The following is a 23997-nucleotide window of genomic DNA, read 5'->3' as shown; positions in this document are numbered from 1 at the left end:
ATATTTGGGGCCAGAACCTTCATTGGTTTATCCAGTTCCGGAAGAGGTGCACCAGATTTAATTAACAGCCAGCAGAGGATGGAGAGTAAAAGGCCCGTGTACCAATGCCATCCTCTTTTATATGGTATTTGCCCTGGAGCTCTGGCTTTACCCAGAGAGATATCTCCTCTGTGCAGGAATATGTACCCCAGCCAGGGTATTTGATGGCTACAGGTACAGGACATTTGTGGGTCTTCATGTTTGCACAAGGTATGTTTTGCCCAAACACCACCACCCCTGCAGTCTCTAACTTCAGATGAGCGTCTGACATGGAAGAAAAACTAGACAAGCATGGTTGAGATGAACCTCGAACACCTGCCTCCTCTGGCACTTGTAGCTGTTCTCAACATCTGACACCAATGCCAAATGTACTTATTCCAGTTTCACCATTTAGCTGTGGATTGTAAAGAAACTTCTGATGTCTGCCCTTAGATGGGAAGAGGGACACTAGTTGCTTCCCCTTGTAAAGATGGCTCCTGCACACACATATCGGATTTCTAATTCAGTGATTCCAGCACACAAGCATTATTAATAGGCAATTATTTTACATTACTTTTTGGTAAAGGGAGAGTAAAATCCATTCATTTTGATCTAGCCGTGTACTTAAGTGAATAAACAACCTTACAATACTGCTATCCTAGGTTTTATTTCTGAACAAGACAGAAGCTGAATCTTATCAAATTGCCATTACGTTTGCTCTTCTATGTTTCAACCCAGAGATGCCAAAGCAACACTCTTCATCACAACTGAGACTTGCAGTATAGGTAAAACCTCCCTCCAAAAAGACCACCAAATGAACTATAATGTTGGTATTCAGCATTATGAGTCCCCCTCCTTTAAGGTTTCTCTCAACAAACAAGTTGTTTGTTAAATGTGTGTCAAAAACCTGCAAAGAAGGCCAGGAGTTACAGACAACAATATCTGTGCATACCTCCTTCATGTGCACTGTTTGCTCTCCTGACACTGGGCACCAATGGTTATTGCCCAGAAATACATGTGCAGGATTGCACGCCGTACCCGAGCCCAGGAAGCCCTGCTGCTGGCCAGGCGGTGTGTATTTAGGGTGGTTCACCATGCCCAAGTGACAACAGGATATTTTGAAGACTATCTTCTGCATTTAGCCACCTCAGCGTGCGATGCCACGTTGTCTCCATCACAAACACTTAACAGAGCCGCTCTAACACACAGCCTGGTGCCAGGGAATTTCAGCATGTTCTGGACATCCCTGAACCCAGGACAAGGCGGGTGGTGGAAGAGGAATGACTCTAACTTATTTCAAGATGAAAAGCCTCTCTAGTAATTGAAACTCTGTTTGCCCAAGGTGAAGTCTGGTGCAATGTTTGCCCGCTAGCAAGGCTGAAATTCTCAGTTTGTGCCCTGAGCACAGAAAGCACATGTGGCAGAGCGATCCAGCCCTCAACGGCGGGTCCAGCATGCCCGCGCCCTCACCTAGGCGGAGAAGAGGATCCCTCGGCATTGGCACGAGCAGCAAGGTGCCAGGATGCTGACACTCGTCCATTACAAGTGGGACTGAAGCCACCAATTCATCCGATGTAGGTCATTAAACAGCAACTAGACATTAAGGATCAGTGGCAACACAGACAGGTTCCCCACCACATCACCTGTGTGCATGGTTTCGGTGCAGGTCTATACTGTGCTACGAACCTCCATGGCTCCCTTGTAAGACGTACGGAACTAGATGTACACATTGGCAAACACATGTGAAAGTATATCTCCCGCGAGTAATTAGCCTTAAGCGTAATTCTGCGTGCAGAGCCTGAAGAGGGAATTAACACAGGCTATCGAGGGAGTTCGGGACAGAGAATACATGGAGAAAACAAGTATTTTTAAAGCTTGCCCAGTGTAAGAAGCAATGATTTCGCTGTGATAGAAATAAATCTCCAGAGAAACATCAGAATGCAACAGAAGAACCATGGGAGGGGAATGTTATTCTGCTGCATGGAGTAACCATGCTGTGGGCAGCAAAGATGCTGTCATCCCTAACTGAAACCCCAATCATCTTGCAAAAACATAAATCTTTCATAGATGGGATGTATAGACACGGTTTTATGCACATCTCCCCTTGATATACTTCAGATCAAAGAAACATTTGAGATGAACTAACTCACCATCATTTTGAACTGGCATGTCTGGGGAAAATAGAATAAGGAGGACCAGAAGACAAGGAAAAGAATAGCACAAAAATGCTACAAGGAAACAGAAGCACCTCCACTCTGAGAGAAAACGATTCCTAACACTCCTAATAAATTCATGTTATGTTTCGTAGGCATTGAGAGTATTCCAAAACAGCTCAGTGTAAACAGCAAGCTGTGTTTCCTCCCGCTTTTTAGCATTTCTCTTTGTTTACTCTCCATTTGAGGATAGAAGAAGCCTGCATGTGAGTGCTACAAACAGTGTAATTCCAGACTGATGGGGTAAGGGAACGATGAAATACAGACATATGTAGCCTCCAATAAAATAATATGTACTTTGCCTGAGTCAACAGGGTCAAACTAAAAATAAAATAAAAAATACCCAGCGCCTGCTTTATTAATGCACTTTACTACTATGTGGAAAATATTCTGATACCATGGTGATGGGCAGACTGCAATAAGCTTAGAGAGGCAGAGACATGAGACAGACATTCTGGGGTGTGTCTGCAGTGGGTGACCCCACTGCCTCCTTGGTCCCCAGCCCCACGTCTCTGCAGTGGAGACCCTGTGGGGACCTGCCCTGGCGATGCTGTGGGAAGCAATGCCCAGCCAAGCCACCTCGCCCTCCACAAGGAGAGGGGCTTGGCTGGAGACACCCGCTCCCATCCACGAGCCCAAATGGCTCTGCTCAGCTCAGGAGGGCCTGGCACGTCCATTTGGTAAAAACAGCCCTTACCTTTGGCAATCAGCTCCTCCAGCTCTTGGTCGAACCCTTGCCGGTGGCATTTCCTCCAGAGCCCCATGTTGGTTGAGTTGTACTGTCTGTTGCACTCATCGACTGCGCTCATGGCAAAGATCTGCCTCCTGTTCCTTGCCAAGAGGAGTTTCCCTTCCCAGCGGTCCAACCTCGACCTGCTGGCCCTGAGAGGCAGGTTGTTGTTGGAGTTATATATGAAGCCAGGATCATTTCTCTTAGTGGTGATGCTCTTGCACCTCTCTCTGTGCTTCCTGGCATCAGTTTCGTACCAATGGTCAGAGCAGATCGCCACAGCCAGCATGCCCAGGGCACACAGAGCTAAAGAGAGGCCAGCATACAGCAGCAACCTTCCAGCAGCCATACCTCAGCTTCACAGAAACACCATGGGCATCTTCACAACAGGCAAAGCCCTTGAGCGTGAGACCACGCCGAATCCTCCGGAGCAGCTGCTGGGTGTCACTCGGCAGAGGCTGCCTCAGACATCCCCAACTCGTGCAGCTCACATCCACGCTGCGGGGGGACGCCCGGAGCGCTACAAAGTTCTGCCCTGGGGGCAGTCCTGGGGGCTCATCTGCCTCTGCTCCTCTGCGGAGGAGACCTGGTGAGGAGAAAGCCTCCCACCTCGAGCGAGCCGGCGACCTGCCTATGCAAAGGCGTCCTGTTGCCCTCTCCACGAACACCCGAGCTAAGGGGGCTGAAGGAGCAACCCCCCAGACGAGGCTCGCAAGCTACGGCTGTTCGATCAGTCCATTAATCTCTTTCAGTCTGACCAGCTGGGAAATACAGGAGGGATGGCTTTCAGATCCGGAGGTTCAGCCCAGCATCGCAGGACAGAAAAGTTCAGCAGCCAGCAGTCTCCCACGTTGAGGCAGGCGGGCAGCTGTCCCGGGTTCAAGAGGGGTGACTTGCCTTTTCTTTGTCAGCAGCCCAGCAAGAGCATCATCCGGACGGTCGCTCGCTGGCTTGGGTTTAAAGCGGGTCGAAAGGGAGGGAGCAGGAGGGCGAACAATCTGTTGTTGCTGCTGCTGCTGCTGCTTTAAATCGCGGCTGAAACGCAAGCTCCCCGGCTGTGACTGGAAATGCAAGCATGCACAGGTTTCTCCCTTAGCAGACTTTAGCCGGCATCCTGGCTTCCGAGACACCTCAGTTCCTCTCCGCCAGCCTCGCCGTTCACTCGGCCGGTCCCGTTGTCTGCGCTGGCATCAGGGCAGCCTCATGCAATGACCCCTTCCCTGGCCAGCCGTAGCCCGAGCACCCCAAATCCCTGATGTGGCAGCGAGCACGGCGGCTGTCTGCACCCAGACAGGGCGAGAGGCACCAAGGGAGCCGCGGGGGCCTCCGGATGCGCTGCCACGGAGCGGGGAGCGTGCACCTCCTGCTAGGCAGCTCTGGAAGCGGTCCTCGGCCCCAGCATCCTTCTTCCACCCCCTTCCGCCGGTATCTGAACGGCTTCCTTCGTCACCGCCGCCTCGGTTTGTTGTGCACAGTTTTCCTAACACACGGGCACGTTAACCATCTGCAAGATGAAGGCAGGCAGGCAGAGCGATGGCTGGCTGAGAGGATGCTCGGGAACGGGGAGGGGAGGTCGGGGGAAATCAAACCAAAACAAACCGGGGGGGGAGGAAAAAAAGCTACACACCTTACGCGGGGAGGGGAAAGCAGCCCCTAACAGTTGTCAACAGCTTTCGGTCTGCACCATTTCTCTGCCATATGGCCTGCTCTCCACGTAAGGGCTGAGGTTTTTAGCTCAGCAGCTTCATATGAACCGTATCCCCGGCATCAGCAGATATATATTCAGACATATTTTTTTTTTCTCCTTAAATTTCCACTCCCTTTCTCTCTAGTGGGAATAACTCACCCATCTTGTAGAAATCAAAAGCAACAGAAGGCGAGCTGGAGTCCGTGAGCTTTAGAAATCTCATTTCACCGTTTTTAACCCAAATAAGAGTGAATCCAATCTTCCGTACACCTGGGAATCTTGCCTTGTTCAAACACTGAGCCCTGCAGCCTTGGCTAAAGCCTACAGACAGAGAATACAGAGCATGGAGCCAAAAGCCAGTGATGTCACCCATGCAACGTGAGACTCATTTCTTATTTCTCTAGCCTCCTTAAAGATAAACTGCACCACCTCGCAGACAGGAAATGTCGAAGCCTTACTTTCTTAAACGGGGAAAATGTAAAACCTGGATTTAACTTGATCCTGCTCTTTCTTGGTCACGAGACCTTACATTGTGCCACCCAAATCCGAGACAACTGTAGCTGTTTCTTACTGCACCAAAAAAAATCCCACCTACCACGTAACGCAAAGCGTGAGCTGACCCTGGATTCAGGACCTGGATTCTGTGTGATCCAGAAATGGAGGCCTCCAGACTCAGAATCGTGCCGTTTAAAAAGGAAATAAGAATAATCGTTTCCTTTTCACCAAAACGCTCTGGGTCCTGGCACACCCTGCCCTAGGTACCAGAGCATCCTGGAGCTGGCAGAGGGATCCCACTGCACCCAGTATTGGCTCCCATGCACCACAGGCTCCGCAGCACGCAGAGCAAGCACTGCGGTCACTCCTGCTGCTCCAAAAGGTCCGCAGCCCCGTGCCTCCCCAGGAATGGGTGCTGCAGAAACCGACACCCGCGCAGGATCCAACCGACTTTTGGCCCCTGCATCCCAAACTGTGCCATCTAAAATGAAACCTGGCCCTGACTGGAGTCCCCGGGCTGGCGGTTCCTCTTGGGCAGTGCTGGGCTTGTGCTGGCTTTTAGCCGTAGCCACACAAATCGTGTTTGCTACAGAAGGGAGGACAGAAGAGGGAGAGAGAAGCTCTCTGAGTACCAGAATCAGGTACTCAAGGTCCCAAGTAATTTGGGATTTCCAGATACATAAGGGCACCTCTCCCACTAAACCGTTTTTCTTTTTAAGTGTACCATATTGTCTAAGCCGCCTAGCACGATCAAGAAGCTCACAAGGGGAAGTCATCCATCCAAACCATAGACATTGTGCTCAGACACATCTGCTGAAACAGCTCGATTGCAAAATTTCAGTGTTAGGTTATGAATATTAACTGTATCTGGAAAGCTCCAGATAATTGCTTTATTGAAATGGCACCACTTTACATTTTTAGCAGTAGCCTCCCTTTGTTGTTCATAACAAAGGTAAATTTTTAAGGACCTAAGGCTTAAAAAAAAAAAAAAAAATCACGCATACAACAGCTCACACAGGTAGATTAACTTCTATAACAGGATTTTTCAAGCAACTACATACCAGTGCATTAAAAATAAATAAATAAATAAATATAATAATGGGCTTGGAGAAGCCATACTTGTCTTCTGTTCAGGGATAACATTTAGAGCTTTGTGGTCAAAAAGCTTCAGAATCCTATAAGAAGATGGCAAACAGGTTTCTTGCATTGTGCCCATACAGAGGCAAGAGTGCACCTAGATTTCTTTGTCAATTTTTAGCATCAGGTCCCAAGCTGGGGTATGAGAACAGGGAACAAGCCTAATTTTGCCAAACATCTTTCTGCTTGATAGAATTGTTGGATTTTAGATTTAAGAACCCATCAGTAAATAAAAAGCAGGAACCAGGTGCTGAAAGGGTTTAATGGTTCTCTTACTCTATCGTGAGGCGGGCTTTAAAGCAAGTGCAGGTTTGTTGCATTTATTCTCTGTTTAGACTACAGAACTGGAAGATAAGAGATAAGGCCAAACGGCAGACCCAGCTACTAGATCTGTTTTTCTTATAATGTTGGCCAAAAATATGTTAGGGGGCAGGTAAATCACGTAACCTTATAATGCCAACATTTGCTTTCCAGTTAAATATTAGGATTACCATCCAAAGAACCAAAATTTGGTTGGACCCAGTAAGATTCAGGTGCCAGGTGTCTCTGTCCCACTCCAAGGAAGAAAGAGAGTTTGGGACAGGGGGATTTTTGCAGGGGGAGAAACCAGACTTGTTCCCTCTTCTTGTTCTTAAACACGGGGTTGAGAGCCAAAAATTGCCATGCAGTTCCAGGTTTTATCTTCTTCTCTGAAAAGGCATTTTAGTGGCAGTCTCCATGCATATATTTTTTTTTGCTTGTATTTGTAGCTACATCAGATGGCAATCTATATCCTCATGCAAGTCACCTTAAATATATAAATGTAGGAGAAAGTGTTGGGTTTCAGATGAGCTCCACTTTAACTCTTAGAATTAAGCATTTTTCTCTCTGCTCATCATTATCTCATTCTCTCTAAGACGGGCAGAACGCTGCGTGCTGCAGGCATTACCAACCTTGCCTCTGTCTCTTCTCGGGATTATTACAGGCAGCCCCTTCTCAGCACAAACAGATCATTATTAAATTCTCTCCCTCCCACCCCACCCCCGCCTCGCCACGGGGGGGAAAAAAACAATCCTTGTCGATCTTCAGATGAGCGTAAGCTGGGGGAAAGACATTTTAAAAAGAAGTCCACATGCACTTGGGCGTGCTACACCGAAACCTCACCCTGCAGTGAATGAAGGATATCTTGGCAACAGGAGTTAATTCATCAGTCTTGCGCGACTCGGGGTGTGAATATGCAGTTTTAGTAAATGGTTAACATGGAAGCTCTCTGCAGGTTGCGATTTCAGCGGTACGGAGGGGAAGGTAACGCACATGGGTGCACAGATAAAATGTCTGGAGGCACGGGACAGAGAAGCGGAGCCTGGCGAGACTGCTCAGAGCAAATTCCTTGTGACAAGCCCCGTGCGCTGCCTCTTAGACCTCGCTGCTGATGGTATCTTACAGCTAAAGCCAGCCTCTTGCCCACTGCCCCCCAGATTGCTACAGCTCTGCTTAGCATCCCCCAGCTGCCCTCGCCCACCTCCCTCCAAGAGAGACAAAAGCCCAGACACAAAAGCCAGGAGCGCCCGCACCAAGGGGCACATGGGCAGGGTGCAGGCTGGAAGGGGGAGGGCAGCCAATGGAGAACCAATTGCAATTTGCTTTTCTTCGTGTTTGTTTTTTTTTTTTCCTTTTTCATCAAGATGACCTCCACCATATTTTTCTTCTCCCTCCTCTTTTTTCTTTTTTTTCTTTTAAAGAAAAAGAGTTCAGTGCCATCTAGTGGGGGAGGGGACAGAGCAAGTCAACGCGCTTCCCATTTCTCAGGCTCTGTGCCGCTAACTCCATTTATTCAACAGGGAGAGATGATCCTCAGTATTTCCCTTCTCTCTTTGTGCCGTGCATTTCCCAAGAGGTGATGTTTAATTTCCGTGGGCTCCATCCTTCATTCTTTGTAATGAACCTCCTACTGAAGGCAAAGGAACTCGCGCCAGCGTTGTGTTACTTGGAGCAGTGCTGACCCTGGAGGCACTTCGCCTCTCTAATTACAGGATCTCAAATACAAGACAGTAATCAAACCAAACACAGATACAACAAATTATAGCTACTAATGTTTTTTATCATCCAAATGCACCTTGGATACCGGTGTGGGTGAATCCCCATTATGCCAGCTGTTCAAGTAACACAGACATGAAAGATGCTGCCTCTGCCCTAGAAGCAACTTAGGGCAATTCCCACAAACAGTCCAGCTGATTTTGGGGTGATTCAGAACCAAGCAGAGGCAACAAAAAGGAAGATATGGACCTCAAAACTGCATATAAAAGTTGCCATCTAAAACTCAGGCATCTAAAACAGTTGCTGACGCTCCTTCTACTTTTAGTAGAGCAAGGCATTTTTGGAAGGAAACACCAGCCAGCTACATAAGCACAAGCTGGCCATACACACACACACACGTACACCCAAATTAGGCAGGCAGCTATGTACACACTAGTGTCCAGCTGCACTCACGCTACTACCTATCTGGATGTCTCCTGTCCTCCCCCTGCCAACTCCCCAAAGGCTTCTGCTTTGCTATATCTCTATAAAAAGCATTAGGATTCCCAAGTTAAGCAAGTTAGTGCACTCCAGATTTAAGCTCACCGATGCATGCACATTATGATGCAATCTTTAAGTACTTTTTTTTACGTGTTTCCTGCCTTTTTCAGTGCAAAGGATGGATGTTGCTCACTTAGTGAATGCTGTTCAAATTTTCCGCTATCCATATCATCCAATGTGTGGTGCATGTACTATTTACTGCAGAGCATCCAGATCTTGCATTGAATGCAGAATGATTAATGTCCTCATGGGTTTTCTCTAGTGGTGTTCTCATTGTAATGTTTGAGGGTGGTTTTGTTTGTTTGTTTGTTTTTAACAAACATCAGTGAACTTATCTTCACAGCTCCCTGCTGAGGAACAGAGATAAAAGCCAATATTCTCAAACATGTCAGTGCATTTTGGGTGTTCAATTAAAGAAGCTTAGAACCAAAACTTTCAAAGTACTTGGTATTTTCCTTCTTCAGTGAGCAGCTCCCAGTCACCTTGACTCTGCAAACAGTGGTCAGTATCTCTACAAATCGGTTCATGGCTAACTGAAACAGGATACCCACAAAACAGGGACCATGTGCACACTAGTCGCGAAGACTGACAATTATTAGGCTCACCCAGCTTCATACCAGCAACCCTAGCAAAGGGAAAAATAAAACCCAAGTTTCACTTTCAGTTCAACTGCCTTAATGCTGTGACCATGGTTTTTCCTAGGTGCGTTTCTCTGCAAGGATCACTACACAGCTTCCAAACACCCCACCAAACAGCCACCATCTCAGGGCTGCAGAGCTGTAGTTCATCACTGTCTACCATGAATGGCAAATGTGTAAAAAGCAGGATCTGGTCAGGTATCTTACTTTATGAACGCAAGACACAAATGAATGGCAATTCATAGGAAATTTTTATTCTGGTGTTTTCCTAGGGTCACTTAGTGACCTGAAGTAGTGAAGAAGAGAAGCATGCGTGAGCTGAGAGCGCTAATCAGGGGGTCAGGAGTTGAATGGGCTGTAGCAAAGAAAGGGCGGATTTGGTTTAGGTGGAAGCAAAATGAACTGCTGAGCAGAAAGCAGGAAGACATGCAGGAGAGTAGTTCTGCATCATGTTTTTCAATAAAACTGAGGAAATGGCCAACACTAAATTGCTTCACACAGAGACAGGTAAAAGACAGTACCCAGGTAAAAAGAACCCCAGTATAACGTTATTTTTCCAAAGGCAAAACCAAAACAAATCATAACACACACACACACACACACACAAATAAAAATAAAAAATAATAAAAAAAGGAACACTGGGAGGTTTCTACTAAAATTGCTTCCTCTTGTGAAAACTTACTCTTTATTATTTAGCTGTCAACTGTCAAAGCCACATAACTGTGAACTACCTGAGGCTACCCTGTAGACACAGCTAACTGTGTATGATAACCACTGCTTCTCATCTGAACGTCTCCAGGAATATTTTTAAACTCAGGCAAGACAAGGATCAACTTTTTAAAGTAAGTAGTAATTAAACTTTCCCCAACACTGCCCAAGGCAGACACCACTACTTGGAAAACGTTAGCCCAAACAGTTGAAGTTTAGCAAAGCTGTAAGTTACTGACTGCCTGGCAGTCAGTCTGCTGAAGACGTTATCCCTGTACCGCCTACACACCGATGGAATGATCAAGGGCATTGTGGTAAACTGCAGAATAATTTGGAGCCTGTTGTTCCACCTTTAAAGGTGGGCCCACATATTTTATCTTTTTCAAACAGGTGATAGTACCTGAATGGGCACCACGCTCACAGGTGAACACTAAAGCGACTCAAGGAACAGCCTTGTCCCTGTCTCTGCTGAGTTCTTCCACTGTCAGAGGAGCATCAGGACAAGTTTGAAGAAAAAGGAAAGGCCTAAATTGCACATGTATAAAATTCTGTTGAAACAATGAGTTCTCCTGGGCTATGAGACAACCCAGCCAAAGCACACAGGCAACCTTTGGCCCTCAGGGCTCTCTGAAATTCATCTCCATACAACAGAAAATACATCGTAGACCTTGCCTTCACAAGGAGAGATTCAGCTTCACTCTGGTGCGCTCTGTGATCATAGCACGCTATTATAGCACACTTATGCCTCCTGCTTAATGTCTTGCCAACTTTGTAGTCAACACCTTCATATTCTACAGCTGCTTCTCCTCTGAATTGGAATAAGTTTCACACGAACTCTCTTCCCCAGACCTTCTTTCCCCAAATGCCTTGCTAGGAGGACTACTGTTTCATACAAGCCGCACTGTGCTCCCCTGCGTTTACCTCACAGACACATTGCAAGCCTGGCCTCCTCTCCTAAAGCCTGCTGCAGGAAAAAGCCATTGCCCACTGCAGTGATGGAGGGGACATTGCAGGAGTTGAATAGCATGACTACTTGCTGCCTAAAGCCAGCTACCAAAGGAAAAGGGCTCTCCGACACCACCATCGTTGGGCTCAGCTGAAAACAGGCGATACTATTTTTCATTATAATTCATGAATCTTGTGATTTTTATTGAAACAGCAAGAATTTGGGGTGGCAGAGATGAGATATTAGGACCAAAGAATACTGACTCAGAGCAAAAACTCAGACGTTGGCTTCTAATAATAAGCTTATTTTGTAAGAAGTGACTGTTATTCTTAAAGCTACATCTAACACATTGATCTCCAATACATTAAAGCTTGAATAACTCTGATTTTACAGTAGTGCGTCAACATTTACTTCATACACCCAGTCTTATGCAAAGGTGCATCTGCAGTACTGTTAGTTTGCTTGAGGTGGCAAGTCATGCTGCACAACATTCCCGAAGTTTCTGGCAGATTTCACAACTCTTTGTGCCTTCCCAGAGAGCTTTCTGGACATGGGTTATATCAGCAGTGTTTTGTGAACTAATCCACCAGAAGACAGAGATCTAGTCTAACGTGGTCTTTGGTAATGAATACCACATCTGTGATTTGCTCCAGCTGCCAATTCAATTTGTTGCTACTTTTAGTCACAAAGGAAGAACAAGGATTAGTTAAAAAATCAGAATTTATAGATCATAAAAAATCATCACAGTCCAGACTGGAAAGAAAAACAGTAATCAAAACCAAAAATAGCACCTAAATAGGAAAAAATCCTATTCTTTAAAACACTCCTCCATTTTGGAACATGACTCAGAAGTAAGACCTCAGTCTTCATGTATTTCATGTGGCTTTGAAAGTCCTAGCTGAGTAGACTCACTTAAAATCAAAAAATAGAAGAATGTACATACACATAAATGTATATGCAATATATATACATTGTGTGTCTAAATAAAAAGAGCTGACATCTGTGATGATAAGCACTCAGTTTAGACACATGTATGATGCTCTTTTAAACAGCTTTGCATTTAGCTCTCCTCATCTATTGCTATTCAAATGATATTTGCATGAAAATAAAGTACTTGGTTCTTCAGACTTCATCTGCTTCTGCAGTTTATTTTCCCACCTGAAACTTTAGCACTGTAATATCACAATTAGTTGCTGAGGAATTGATTAGATCACAAAGAGAGGATTATAGCTCCAGGTGGGAAACATGCAGCAGGAGAAGATGGATTCCTAAGCAAGAAGACCTAGTTTCCATGCAAGCGCCATTGGTTTGTTAGTCTTTACAAAGAATAAAGGAAAGAAGAGGGAAGAAAATCTATATAGTTCAGCAGAATTGCTACCAGTACTCATTTTCTAAGAGATGGCTGCAGCTCCTTAATGACTACTCTTCTTCTGTCGACACCGAATTGAAATCACAACAGTAGTTAGTTTCACATGCCATTGTTATTTTTCATCGAATATTGCAATCCAATAGATTATGCCACTACATCTAATATACAAAATGAAGCATTTACAGCTTGATGCCTCTCTTCTAAAGCATCTTTCAGAAGCTGGGCATCTTAAAGTGCTTTACAGCAACAATGTCGTTCTTAAAGTGCAGTGAACGGATGCAAACTGTAGGTACAAATTGTTTCAGGGAAATGGTTGTTTGGAGTGTCCAGCCAGGACAGTGAAGTCAATTTCCTCCAGAGAAACCTGGCTTAGGGCCAGAGTGATCTTTGCAGTCCTGTATTCAAGAGGATTAATGGTTGGAGACCCGACACAGCAGCTGACCATCTGCCAGCAACTGGCATCCCAGCAGCAGCTACAACTGTGAAGAATCCATGGAAAGCTCAGATCTGCAGGCATCTGGTCGGCATTTTCAGAAATCCTGTGCACAGCAGAACTGACCCATTACTAGGGCAGACTGGGATCGCCACAGCCAGGCTGGATACATTTGAACTTCGAAGCTCATTAGTAAGATGGAAGATCTCTCCAAAGCATCTCCCGCACTTCCAGGAAGCTCCATGTAATGATGGCTCAGCAGGATGGCATCTCTAAGACCAAGGCAGCAAACTTATCCCCGCTTTGAATACTGTGCTGAAGGGCAATTCATAGAGCAGGACTGAGCCTCAACCACTTAGGGCAAGCAAAATGACAACAAAAGATCTTAATGCCTCCAGGGAGTAGTTTGTGCAGACTACCTAACACAGAAGGGGAAAATGTGGAGTTTAAAATACTTCTGACTATTATTTCGGGGTGTTCAGTCATGTGCAACATAGTCATTATGGCTCACAATCTGAAGTTGTTCCAGTGAGAACTGCTGTGCCGTGACAGCAGTTTATTTATTCACCTGTGCTGTAAAGGCAGCTAGAAAATATCCACCAAACAAGAAACAATGGAGAGTAGTAGACTCTACTGACTGTACTCTGACTGCCCAACAAGTATGTTAAAGAGGTTGGCCTGCAAAAAGCTAATTCTCTTGTTTCCAGAGAAGCAGACTGAGGAACTAAATTTCCCAAGGACAACAAGGAAATAAAGAAACCTTGGGATTCACAGCCATAAAATATGAAGAATCCTTTGCAGAAAAAAGGGGAACAAATAATGCAAAGAGCTGTTGTAGGAGCAGGTTTTGTTCAGCTTGGGTACTGGCAAAGTCTAAGAGAATGATCTGAGTAGGGAAAAAAAATACTCTGCAACTGAAAAGACAAGCCACAAGCTGCAAGAATAAAGATCCTGAATACCTAAAAAAACCTGGCTGCTGCACTAAAGAATGCTCCCACAGGTTGCAGAAACTGAGGCTGGGAAGTGCAGGCAAGTTTGGTTGTTTTTCTCTGAACAGGCAAATCCTGAAGCGAAGAGCAATGCTGGTTACGAGTGCTGTGCAAGGTCATCTGGCAAAATAAAGAGCAGCTTCGTGTCACCCACCAGGTCTGGAGTGAAGGACTCCAAACTAAAACTGAAGATCCTCAAAGGAAGTATCAGTTTCCACGGCTCTGCCTCTAGCAGACTGTAGAAGAGGGAAAGGCTGCTCGATGACATTTAGGACTGCAAAGAATGCTGCTGAGATGACTGCATACCTGTGGGTCCAACCAGATCTTGGCAAACGTGCTGACTTGCAGGTAGAGGCAGTCAGGGAGTGGGTATCTAGAGTGCTCCCAAAGGGTCAGTGATGTATCCCAGGGAACATTGGTCGGGATACCCTAAGACAGGAAGGGACCTAAACCAGGAGATAAATCTCTGCTAGAATGCACCATAGAGGTCAGTGGGGATATAAAATACAAAGTCTGCCAAAGCTCAAGGGAATCCCCAGCCCACAAACCCAAGAGGTCTAGATCCAAGACAGCATCTTGACAAGAGCAGGCCATCTCAGCATGTAGAAACAGAAATATGAACTCAAACAGACCCAACCAATCTCTCTGGATTTTCTGTTTAAGAGATGGATGCCTTCCTGAGAATTTTATTGCTGGAACATTTTTATTCGCTCTTCTTTTTTACACTTGGTCAAACAGAGTTAAGAGATGGACAGCTGGTTTTCTCTTGTTTGAAAACCTTGATGGATGTCTTTTCAGATGAGTTCTGCAAGGGATGGTGGGAGAGAAACTACAAGAGCTTTTATCAGCAGTGAGCCAGATGTCTGCATTATTTCTTCTCTTTTCAGCTGACTCCATCATTTTAATTTTTTCCCTCCTTTTCCTCCCCCCTTGAATACTTTGTTCCAGCCAAGAAGATGCGCCTTTGCTACTGTTGCCTTTAATATTTTTCTTGCATATGATGCCTGTTGTTAGTAAAGTAACTATAATACTTTACTTGTGTAGTATGTTTTCCACTAGGGGAAGGTGAAGCATTTTCTAAGAATCAATTATTCTTCACAAGCCATTTCTGAAGCAGACATTATTATCCCCAGTTTACAGAGGAATAAAATGGCAGATAGGTTAATTAACTTGCTTAAGGTCATCCAGTGAGTTAGTAATGGAGTTACGACTAAAGCAAGATTGAGCAATTCTCATTCCCAGTCCCTAGATACAACAGCAAAGAAAAACTTCTCTTCAGTCTTAAATACTTCATTTACATCTATCACCGATCAGTTATTCTGACGTAATGTTGAACTACAAATTAGTCAGTCTAAATGACAAATATGTAGATGTGTGGAGACCTGCAGCATCCACCCCTCGCTTGCCTGTTCAGCTTCCTGCACCCCCTGCTATGCTGAGAGCTCATCTTCCATTAAAATGGACGTGCTGCGGCTCCTCTGGAGAACTGTTAATACCACTTCAGGCATCAGTCCGAAGGCATCGCAAAAGAGAGAGAAGAAGAGCACTTGCTGTCTTTCCCCAGGAGGCAAGAAGGCTGCCACAACAGCCCGGCTGCCTGGGGAAGCAATAAGCTCGAGATGCAAACTGGCTTTGAAAAATAATTTCTATTTTTCTTTTACACTGCATCTCCTTCCCAAGTGTTTCCAGTGTTAGATAGATGGAGTGGCAGCATTTAAGAGCTGCATCTTTGCAGATTTATTTCTGAAGCACTAGTTTGATGAGCTCTTTTAAAGTCAAAATACCCTTCAAATGCCCACCCAAAGTCTGTCAGCCTCTTCATACAACACATTCTTTCCAGAGGGATTTGCACTGTTAGACATCTCTGTGGCTCAGCGTGAATCGCTGTGCAACAAAATACAATTGAAGTTCACAAATTAATCATGAATACATAAAAAATGAATAAACACATATGTAGTCAATGCAGTTTTACCAAATGCTCAAAGGGTCCTTCTGCTTGACTCAGATGAAGACTGTTTTGCTCCCTCGTATCAATATTTATAAGAAGATGATGTTAGAGATTGTCTTACAGCATGAGATGTTAGTTTCAAGCATAAGATTTCGGAGAGAAGTTCATTACTGTGCCTTACAGGAACCACTCAGATGTCTCATTTCCAAGATCAAATGAAGCAAGTTCAGACTCTCCTTGAAAGTGTCAATAAACAAGTGCCAATGGGCAAACTGCTATCCTCATCTTTTCTTCCTTCTCAGGACAAACTCACACTGGCTCATGTTGCATTTTGTCAAAATCCTACCTTAAGGGTCTTGAATGTTCAATTCTAATTAAAATATATACACAGGAGGAATTAACCAGATAAGTAGTTCCAGATAATTATTGATCAAATAAAATAATTCCAGTCCAAACTATTCTCAGCTGTTTGTAAAGAGGTCTTCTCTGTGCTTATCATGAGGCCTCTTCCTTTTTTTCACAGCTCTGCTGTGCTCCATACATCTCTTCCCTCCCTTGATTTCTTTCCTTCACAACAGTCCCCATGCACACAGTGCCCATTTTGTCTCTGAGTCCCATGTCAACTCACTCTCTTTTAACTCCTTTCTAGGGTTTCATTTTTTTTGCTCACCTGTCTGCCACTGATTTGCTTCTAAATAATTGCTGACAAGTCCAAACACTGCTCTATTTACAACAAAAACCTCAGGAGGCTTTAACAATACATCCATAAGATTCAGCTTATCACACGGCCTTTCCTGTTGGCAGCCTCTGATGCTTCCTTCCATTCCCTGTTACTACCATCCCTTGCCGTGTCAAGTCTAATTTGGACTGTGAAAACCTCAGAGTGACTATGTTCACTCTATGTGTCCAAAAGACTCCAGACACGTTTCCAGTGCTACATAGGTAACCTTACCCTAGTCTGATTTGCCAGGTGGCTCTGTGCAGCAGTCTGTACAACACCAGCTTCAGGAAATGGATGTCTAGCTCTTGCACGCCCAATTTCCATGACCACCTCATTGGTCTGCACTAGCATGGTGGTGGATCAGCTGCACAGGGTTGAAGGAGTGCAACATAAATGTCTCAGATCAGGTGCCCAAGCACGTATTTGGCTACGTAGGTTGCAAACCAGACCATGATCCACCCCTGTAAATTTGCAGACGTGTTGAGTTGTGACTTTGCTGACTGCTGTGAGCTTGATATGCCTTCCCAAGTGTACGTATGCTGCCCTCCTGGCTAGCATGCTACTCCTGGCTGGGTGCTCTGCAGTCAGTCCTCCTCATAACCCCGGTATTAACACTGATGTCATAAAGAACATACATCCCTGTGACTGAACATTTTTATTTAAACATAAGATTTAATAATATTTGCATGTTTTTGCATTGCTGACTAGAGGAACAACTGATTTTAAAGGAAAAAAGCAGAATAAATGAACTAATGCAGACCTGTACATAAAAATGTGCTTCCATGGCACTAAAAAAGCCATGCTGGAGCGCCTCACATGTGCAGTGGTACAACAACACTGGATCTCTAAGGAGATAATCTTTGTAACTCCTTCCTAGCAATCCAGGGCTGTGATGGGTAACTAGGAATAGAAAGCCAGTTTGTCTACTGCCCTACTGTGGACAGACATAATTCTCAACTTAGATGAATCCATTAAATCTCTCTTAATTGAAGCTCAGCAGAAGAACTTTAGACAATCAGACACCAGGGTGATAATGGTGCACGAAAACAGAAAGGGAACCAGAACCATGATAATGGATCTGTGTTTGGGTAAATCAATGCTTTGAAGGAAACAGAAAGATGTTTTTTAATTGTCTATATGCCCAGTCCTTGAGTTTGGGTAGCATGCAAGAAGAACTGGATATTTTCATTGACGAGGAGAAATGAGATCAGACTGATATTACTGAGAGAGGATAATTCACTAAATTGTAATATTAAAATATTTTGCCATGATTCTTTTAAGGAAAATAAAGCAATTTGAAGATGTGAGAAGGTAACATTACACATGAAACCACCATCATTGTTTTAGAGCTGCAGAGACAGTAACTTGTCCCAATCCACCCTACAGAAGAGGGGTGTAGTGGTGTGGGGACGACTACAGAGAATCAGACTTCTTATTCTGCTAACATACAAAACGTGTGCTCACTTTGGACCTGTCTGAGAAAAGCCCCAAATAGGCAGCAGCAGCATCTCATTAGAGTTTCTAGAGTTATTTTCTATGACAGAAGTTATTCCAGTGTATACAGAATAAATATTTTGGAATTCATAACATTTAAACAATTTAATCATGGGACAAGAAAATGGTACTTGCTTAGGAGCCAATAATCATGACACGATCATAAGAGAAAAGGGATAGTCCTTAGGAATAAAATGTTCTTAAGCGCATATACAGATGCTTTAGAAAGACTATCTCCATCAAGTTGACAGAAGTGATGAGAAAAATGGCTCAGAAATGCAGATAGAAATGTGCAAAAAGCTGTGACTGCATAATTAACAAAAAGGGACAATTTTGGCTGGAGGGCAATCCTGGCTCAGCAGCAAGGTGAAGGAAACACTCAGAAGTTAAAAACATAGGATACAGCAATCCAGAAAAGCAAAAATATAGGGAAAAGTGTTATGAAGTTTTTAAAAAAATAGTAAGTGGTGAGTTTAAGTAGAGTGCAAGTATAGCGAGGATAGAAAACATCCCAGCAGTAATGACTGGTGTATGCCTAGAGATGGTAAAATGGTACAGAATGGGCAGGTGATAAAAACTTCTGTATTTAGAAAGATGAAAGACGAAGTACTTGGTTATCTAGCAGGAATGATGCACTTTTCAGTCCATTAGTAACTGATGAAGATGGTAAACATCTACTAGAACAAGCACTTGTTCCTGGGGGCGTTCAAGGAAAGGTTGGACGTGGTGCTTGGGGACATGGTTAGTGGGTGGCATTGGTGGTAGGCAGGCAGCTGGACCAGATGGTCTTGGAGGTGTTTTCCCACCTCAATGATTCCGCAATTCTATGAGGTTTTCTGTGTAACAATCCTCGGAGAGCTGGCTGAGGAAATCACAGGAGTGCTAAAATTTAATAAATCCTGGAACATGAAGGAAATTACAGAAACGACACCACGCTCAACAACGGCAAAAGAGCTGTGCGGGTGTGGAGGTCAGGAGGCTGACCAGCCGGGCAAGAGCCGGGAAGGCGCCCTAAAACCGAACCGAGGAGGGGCTAAGGCTGCACCAAACGCCAGGCAGAAGCCTCTCCACAGGTGGCACGGCACCACCCCCGCGCGTACGTCTATAACCCAACCACCACACAGCGCAGCCGCCACGGCGGCCGCCGCCCCTCACGCAGGCGCCGTGCTGAGGCAGCCGCAGCGCATGCGCCCTGCGGAGCGCCGTGGCGGGTCAGCTCGGGCCGGGGGGGGCACCGGGTGCCCTGAGGGGCGGCGCTGGGCTCGGCTCGGCTCGGGTGCGGCGGCCGGGGCGAGCTCCGGGGCCTTGGAGGTGGTGGGAGAGGGGCACGGCTCTGGCGTGCGCTGAGCCGCGGGGAGACGGGCCGGGGCGGGTGGAGGGCTGGGAAGGACAAACGGGGGAGAACACGAGGCGGTGGGGAGCGGGCGCGGCGTGGGGGGGTTGGTTTTGGTTGAGGTGTGCACGGTGCTAGCGTGCGTGCTCCTGAAAAGCTGCAGGTGGCAAGCACAGAGCCTCTGAGGTCACCCCAAAACAGGTCTGGTCTTGGGTAGCTTTGCCACCTGGGGGTTAGCGTTCACCTTCCTGATCTCTCAAATGTCCTTAGGCTGGCAAGGGTTAGCTGGGGTCTCCAAGGGTGGGTGAGGTTATTTGGTTCCTTTACAGATTCTGGAGGGGTAAGCAGGTCCCACAAACCACTGCCCTGCGTCATTTAGGAGCTACAGGTATTTTCAGCTTTAGGCTGCAGTTGGAGGAGATGAAGCAAGCGGTGTGTTTGATTTAGGTCTGGTGTACTTTCAAAATGCTGATACGATGAAGAGGTTTGGGGACAGCTTGGGGCTTTATCTGCCAGTAGGAGTTAGGGCTGGCAGTGCTGAAATGGATGATTTAGCAAGACCCAGTGATCATTACTTTACGTAATAGATGCTGAGGCTGAAGTGCCACCCTGCCATCACTTGAGAGCTTCCATCTTCTCTCACAGCAGGCCTGTTGCCTTCATTTGAAGCCTCTGACACTTTGCCTTCCCTGTTGTTGCTCTTTCCATTACTCTCTCTGACTCGGAATACTTGTGTTATTTTCATGCTTGATTTTCCTCTTGCTTCTTCTGTGGTGCTGTGCTAACAGGAGTATATCAAAAGCAGACAGCTGTACGTCAGTCCTCCGGAGGGTAGAAGCGAGGTTATGAATACTTCAGATCCGTGTTATTAAACAACAGATCCCTGTTATCCTACTAAAATTGACTAGGCCCTGGCCTGCTGATTGCTCTTGTCTCTGCTCTGCGCTCTTTCATTTTTTATGCTCATCTTCTGGAATCAGCTGTGCAATACTTCTTAAAGCAAGAATTTTAAACTTTAAAGGAAGCGTACTGCAGATGAATGAACGCTGCTTAATTTCTCTGGAGACTTAAGCAATCATTTATTCACAGACACAGTACAGACAACGTACAGCTTCAAATGCAGGATCATGAGAGTCTTATTCCCGTCCATTACATCCATAAGATGGATGTTTCTGAAACTCCATGCAAGAATCTCTTGCAGAAATAGATTACACTTTGTGCCTTACATCACCTTTCACAAGGGAGCTATCTAGCTGAGAAAACCCTTCTTCGCAGCTCTTTAAGTGACTGGGTGTTGTCTCTTGTGGTCTAGTAACAGTGGCTGTTGTGCCCTCAGAGCACTTCTGTTGCGGAGGTGTCTTTAGATGGGAGACAGCTGAAAGAGAATGGGAGGCTGCTGGTGTGGGACTTTCTTGGAAGAAGAATCTGGTATGGGGAAGTGATTTCTTTCCTTTCTTGAAAAGAATAGGTACGAGGAGATTTGCAAAGAGAATGGAGAGAAAGCTGGTGGAGGTAATTTAGAGAAGGGAATTGAGATGGAAGAGATAGGCATGATTCACATAGGGAAACACGATTTATTTCTCTATACAGTTAATAGGCCATTTTGGCTAGTTGGCTCTAACAAAGTTCATGCAGTGCTTTAAGTTGGGTGAGAAATATTTAAGAGCAAAATTTCTGGGTTGCTTCCTCAGTATATTTTTGTGGTGTCTTATGCTTGTGTAGAAGTCAGAGGTATCACAGTGGGGCAGCGTTTTTGGCAGAGTTCATGCTGTAATTGTTCCTGTGACTGGAGTTTAAAGGGAGACTTAAGCAAGCCAAGTGAAAATTTTTAATAAACTAACCATGGTAAAATGTGTGTCAGCGTAGGTATTTCTGTAGTCTGTACTGATTTCTGTAGTGTTCTAGTTAGGCTGCTAATTGTACCTGAATTAGTGTAGACATATGCTTTATATGCAGGATTGTGTGCTAAATATTAGATAGATTTCACGGAAGGAATGAAATGACTTCAATTGTGATCGGTGTACGATGAGTTGTTTTGATTGCCTTAATTATGGGATAGCTTGCAGTACTCAATCATCTTAGAGATGTGGGTCTTTCCTTTCCTTTTGCAGGAAGGTCCACCTGCCTATGTGTGCCCCCTCGTTGTCCGGAAATGTCCAGTGTTTCCAATTACGCCCTTCGAATGGCCCGTCTGAGTGCTCAGATATTTGGAGAAGTTGTCAGGCCAACTGACACAAAATCCATGAAAGTAGTGAAGTTATTCAGTGAGCAGCCTTTAGCCAAGAAGAAGGAGGTCTACAGCTGGTATCCTCCTCACAACACCTACTATGCCCTCATGAAGAAACTCCGCTACTTTGGTCTCTACAGGTAATCTCTCAGCTTACGGGATGGGAGCGAGGACTGGAGGTGGGAAAGGGGTGGCTGCGAGCTTTGTTACAGTTTTTTCTTTCTGGAAAAAGGAAGAGAAAAAGGTTCCGTTCAGAAAATGGTGCATATGGAAGTATGTGCTTGATTGTTGCACTGAAGACAAGAAGAGTAAAATAAATGACTGCTGCCTAAGTAACTTTACCTGTCTGAATGATTACAGCTTTCTGTGAGAAATAGTTCAGATGTAGTTCTCAGCAACTGGTTATTTAGAAATAGTTCTTACTCTGACCTTGTGCGAAAGGGAAGACAGCTTTTTCACAGAGGCAGGTCTGTAGTTCAGAGTACACCAAACCAATGTGCTGCAAAAAGGTGACATTGTCTTAACGCTGTCTCAGTGCAATTTCTGTGTCACACTATATTAATGACTCATTTAAAATGTGAAATTCAGAAGAGAAGTGTGTTAGGCCAGAGGGGCTTTTTATCCTTAAAAATAAACTAAAGCAAATTAAATTCAAATATGGCTTAAGTAGCCTTATTAATTTCAGCTTCAACCAGTTGTGTAATTTCTAAATGAAAAAAAAATGCACTTCTAAAGAACACGAGCAGATGTCAGATGCAATCCTTTGGCTTCAGTCAAGTAGCACTCTAGAAATCCCATAAAAGCAAAGTTGCTAACCCTGTAAAGTCAAGACAGATTAATTTCTATTGCTAGCGTTGCAATTCTGGTCATTGAGGACTGCATCCAGAATACTCTTGGTTTAGGTGGACGTGTGAAGTCTTTCCAAAATAGCTGTGTTTTGATACAGAAAGCCTCAGTGATGTGATAATGTTCTTTTGCCTTCTCTTCTTGATCTCAAGGTTCCTTCTCTAGCTGCTGTATGTACAGAGAGCTTGTAGAGAATTAGGTTCGGTGCTTCGAAATATATAATGAAGGGATGTAGGCTAAAAGGGCCTGATAACAACTTGCAAGCCTTTTGTGTTGTTTTTTTGGTGTTTTTTTTGTTTTGTTTTAAGAAAATTTGCATTTAAAAATAGCGGTACAGTGATCTTAAGCCACTTTGGATGCAGTTGTGACTTTTGAAAAATACCTTTGCACTGAAAAATAGGGGGACAGATAAAATAGAATTTATTAGAACATAATTGAGGATTAATTATCTCTGCCAGCCCCTTCCTCCTCTTTCCTGTTTTATTCCTGTGTTAAGACTCTACAGTAGCTTTGTTCATAACTCATCGCTGAAGTCACCTGAAAGCAGTGTCATGTACTAATTACTGCTCAGCATGCCCTTCTCTTCTTAGAAGCTAATGACCTGAACTTTCTGTGTAGCATAGGAAAGCAATGTGCTATTGCTACTGCTGAGTTAGGTGCCAAGGGAGAAATTCTCATTCTTGATGATTTTTTTGTTTGTTTTCAGTTGTGTTTAGATGAGCAATATCAATAAATACAATGTAAGAATTACACACACACACGCAGACTTCTTGCTGAAAAGGGCAACCTTGTTAGTTCTGAAAGTACCAGAGCAAATCACATGAATTCATCCAAAAATTATTGCTAGCGGTAGCACTCAATACATTGCAGTGAGTTTCAGCATGGGCTTTGCTGTTTAAGAAAGTTGTTTTCTTTTGTTACCATATAGTGCTAAGGGCCTTTCCCATCTAGATACTCGCAGCAATAGACCAAACTTCTTTTTCCGTTTTTTCTCCCCTGTTTAGGGATGAGCATCAAGACTTTAAAGAAGAGATGAGGCGGTTGAAAAAGCTCCGTGGGAAGGAAAAACCAAAGAAGGGAGAAGGAAAGAGAGCTCTCAAGAAGAAATAGTGCCACTTTGATAATATAATGGACTACCCTGGAAGTGCTGGAGAACAGCTGTAATGCTTTCTGTTCCCAGGATGGAGAGGGCTTGACATGCAAGCTGTGTTTGGGGCACAAGAAACATATTGTGAAATACTGGAATCTACCTTGCAAGTGCACTTTGGTCTTTGTGGTTTTATTTCTTAATATCTGCAGTTGAAATATTCTGTATATTTTAGCACATGAGTTTGTCATGAGAGCACTCTCCAACCCAAGCAGTAACAACAATAGTTAAAAAAAAAAAAAGCACTGAGTTCTTGCATACATCCACAGCTCTGTTCCAGCTTTTCTGGATTTGGAAAATTGTTTATTTTCTTTGTCTATTTTACTTTCTTGCATTAATATTGATGCAGTTTTGCATGTGGC

General features: G+C 44.7%; 2 protein-coding genes across 4 annotated transcripts in view; one reads left to right on the top strand and one right to left on the bottom strand.

The window, feature by feature from the left end:
• The window catches only part of TMEM178B (transmembrane protein 178B), a 207396-nt gene extending 203554 nt beyond the window's left edge, over positions 1 to 3842 (bottom strand). Inside the window, exon 1 of the mRNA XM_035568558.1 lies at positions 2929 to 3842. Coding sequence (XP_035424451.1) covers positions 2929 to 3310 — 382 coding nt within the window. The 5' untranslated portion in view covers positions 3311 to 3842. The remainder of the gene's footprint in view (positions 1 to 2928) is intronic.
• Positions 3843 to 19209: 15367 nt separating this feature from the next.
• Positions 19210 to 23750, top strand: MRPS33 (mitochondrial ribosomal protein S33). 3 transcript variants are annotated; one of them, XM_035568565.2, is made up of 3 exons: positions 19210 to 19293; positions 21527 to 21782; positions 23493 to 23750. In XM_035568565.2, exons 2-3 carry the CDS (start codon positions 21568 to 21570, stop codon positions 23596 to 23598), a joined length of 321 nt encoding a protein of 106 aa, XP_035424458.1. In that variant the 5' UTR covers positions 19210 to 19293; positions 21527 to 21567; the 3' UTR covers positions 23599 to 23750. The 3 variants fall into 3 exon arrangements, with proteins under 3 accessions (XP_035424458.1, XP_035424455.1, XP_035424457.1); XM_035568562.2 differs by having other exon boundaries at positions 19228 to 19358; XM_035568564.2 differs by having other exon boundaries at positions 19278 to 19393.
• The last annotated feature ends 247 nt before the right edge of the window (positions 23751 to 23997 follow it).

The sequence above is a fragment of the Cygnus atratus genome, chromosome 1 (genome assembly GCF_013377495.2).
Source record: "Cygnus atratus isolate AKBS03 ecotype Queensland, Australia chromosome 1, CAtr_DNAZoo_HiC_assembly, whole genome shotgun sequence".
NCBI lineage: Eukaryota > Metazoa > Chordata > Aves > Anseriformes > Anatidae > Cygnus > Cygnus atratus.
The sequence above is the reverse complement of the archived record's forward strand: the minus strand, read 5'-3'. Positions and strand labels throughout refer to the sequence as shown.

Coding starts and splice junctions, on each gene's coding strand:
- MRPS33 (XM_035568562.2), top strand. CDS start 19,268: ATGCGCCCTGCGGAGCGCCGTGGCGGGTCAGCTCGGGCCGGGGGGGGC. Junction 19,359..21,526: donor CTGGGCTCGGCTCGGCTCGG/GTGCGGCGGCCG, acceptor TTCCTTTTGCAG/GAAGGTCCACCTGCCTATGT. Junction 21,783..23,492: donor CGCTACTTTGGTCTCTACAG/GTAATCTCTCAG, acceptor TCCCCTGTTTAG/GGATGAGCATCAAGACTTTA.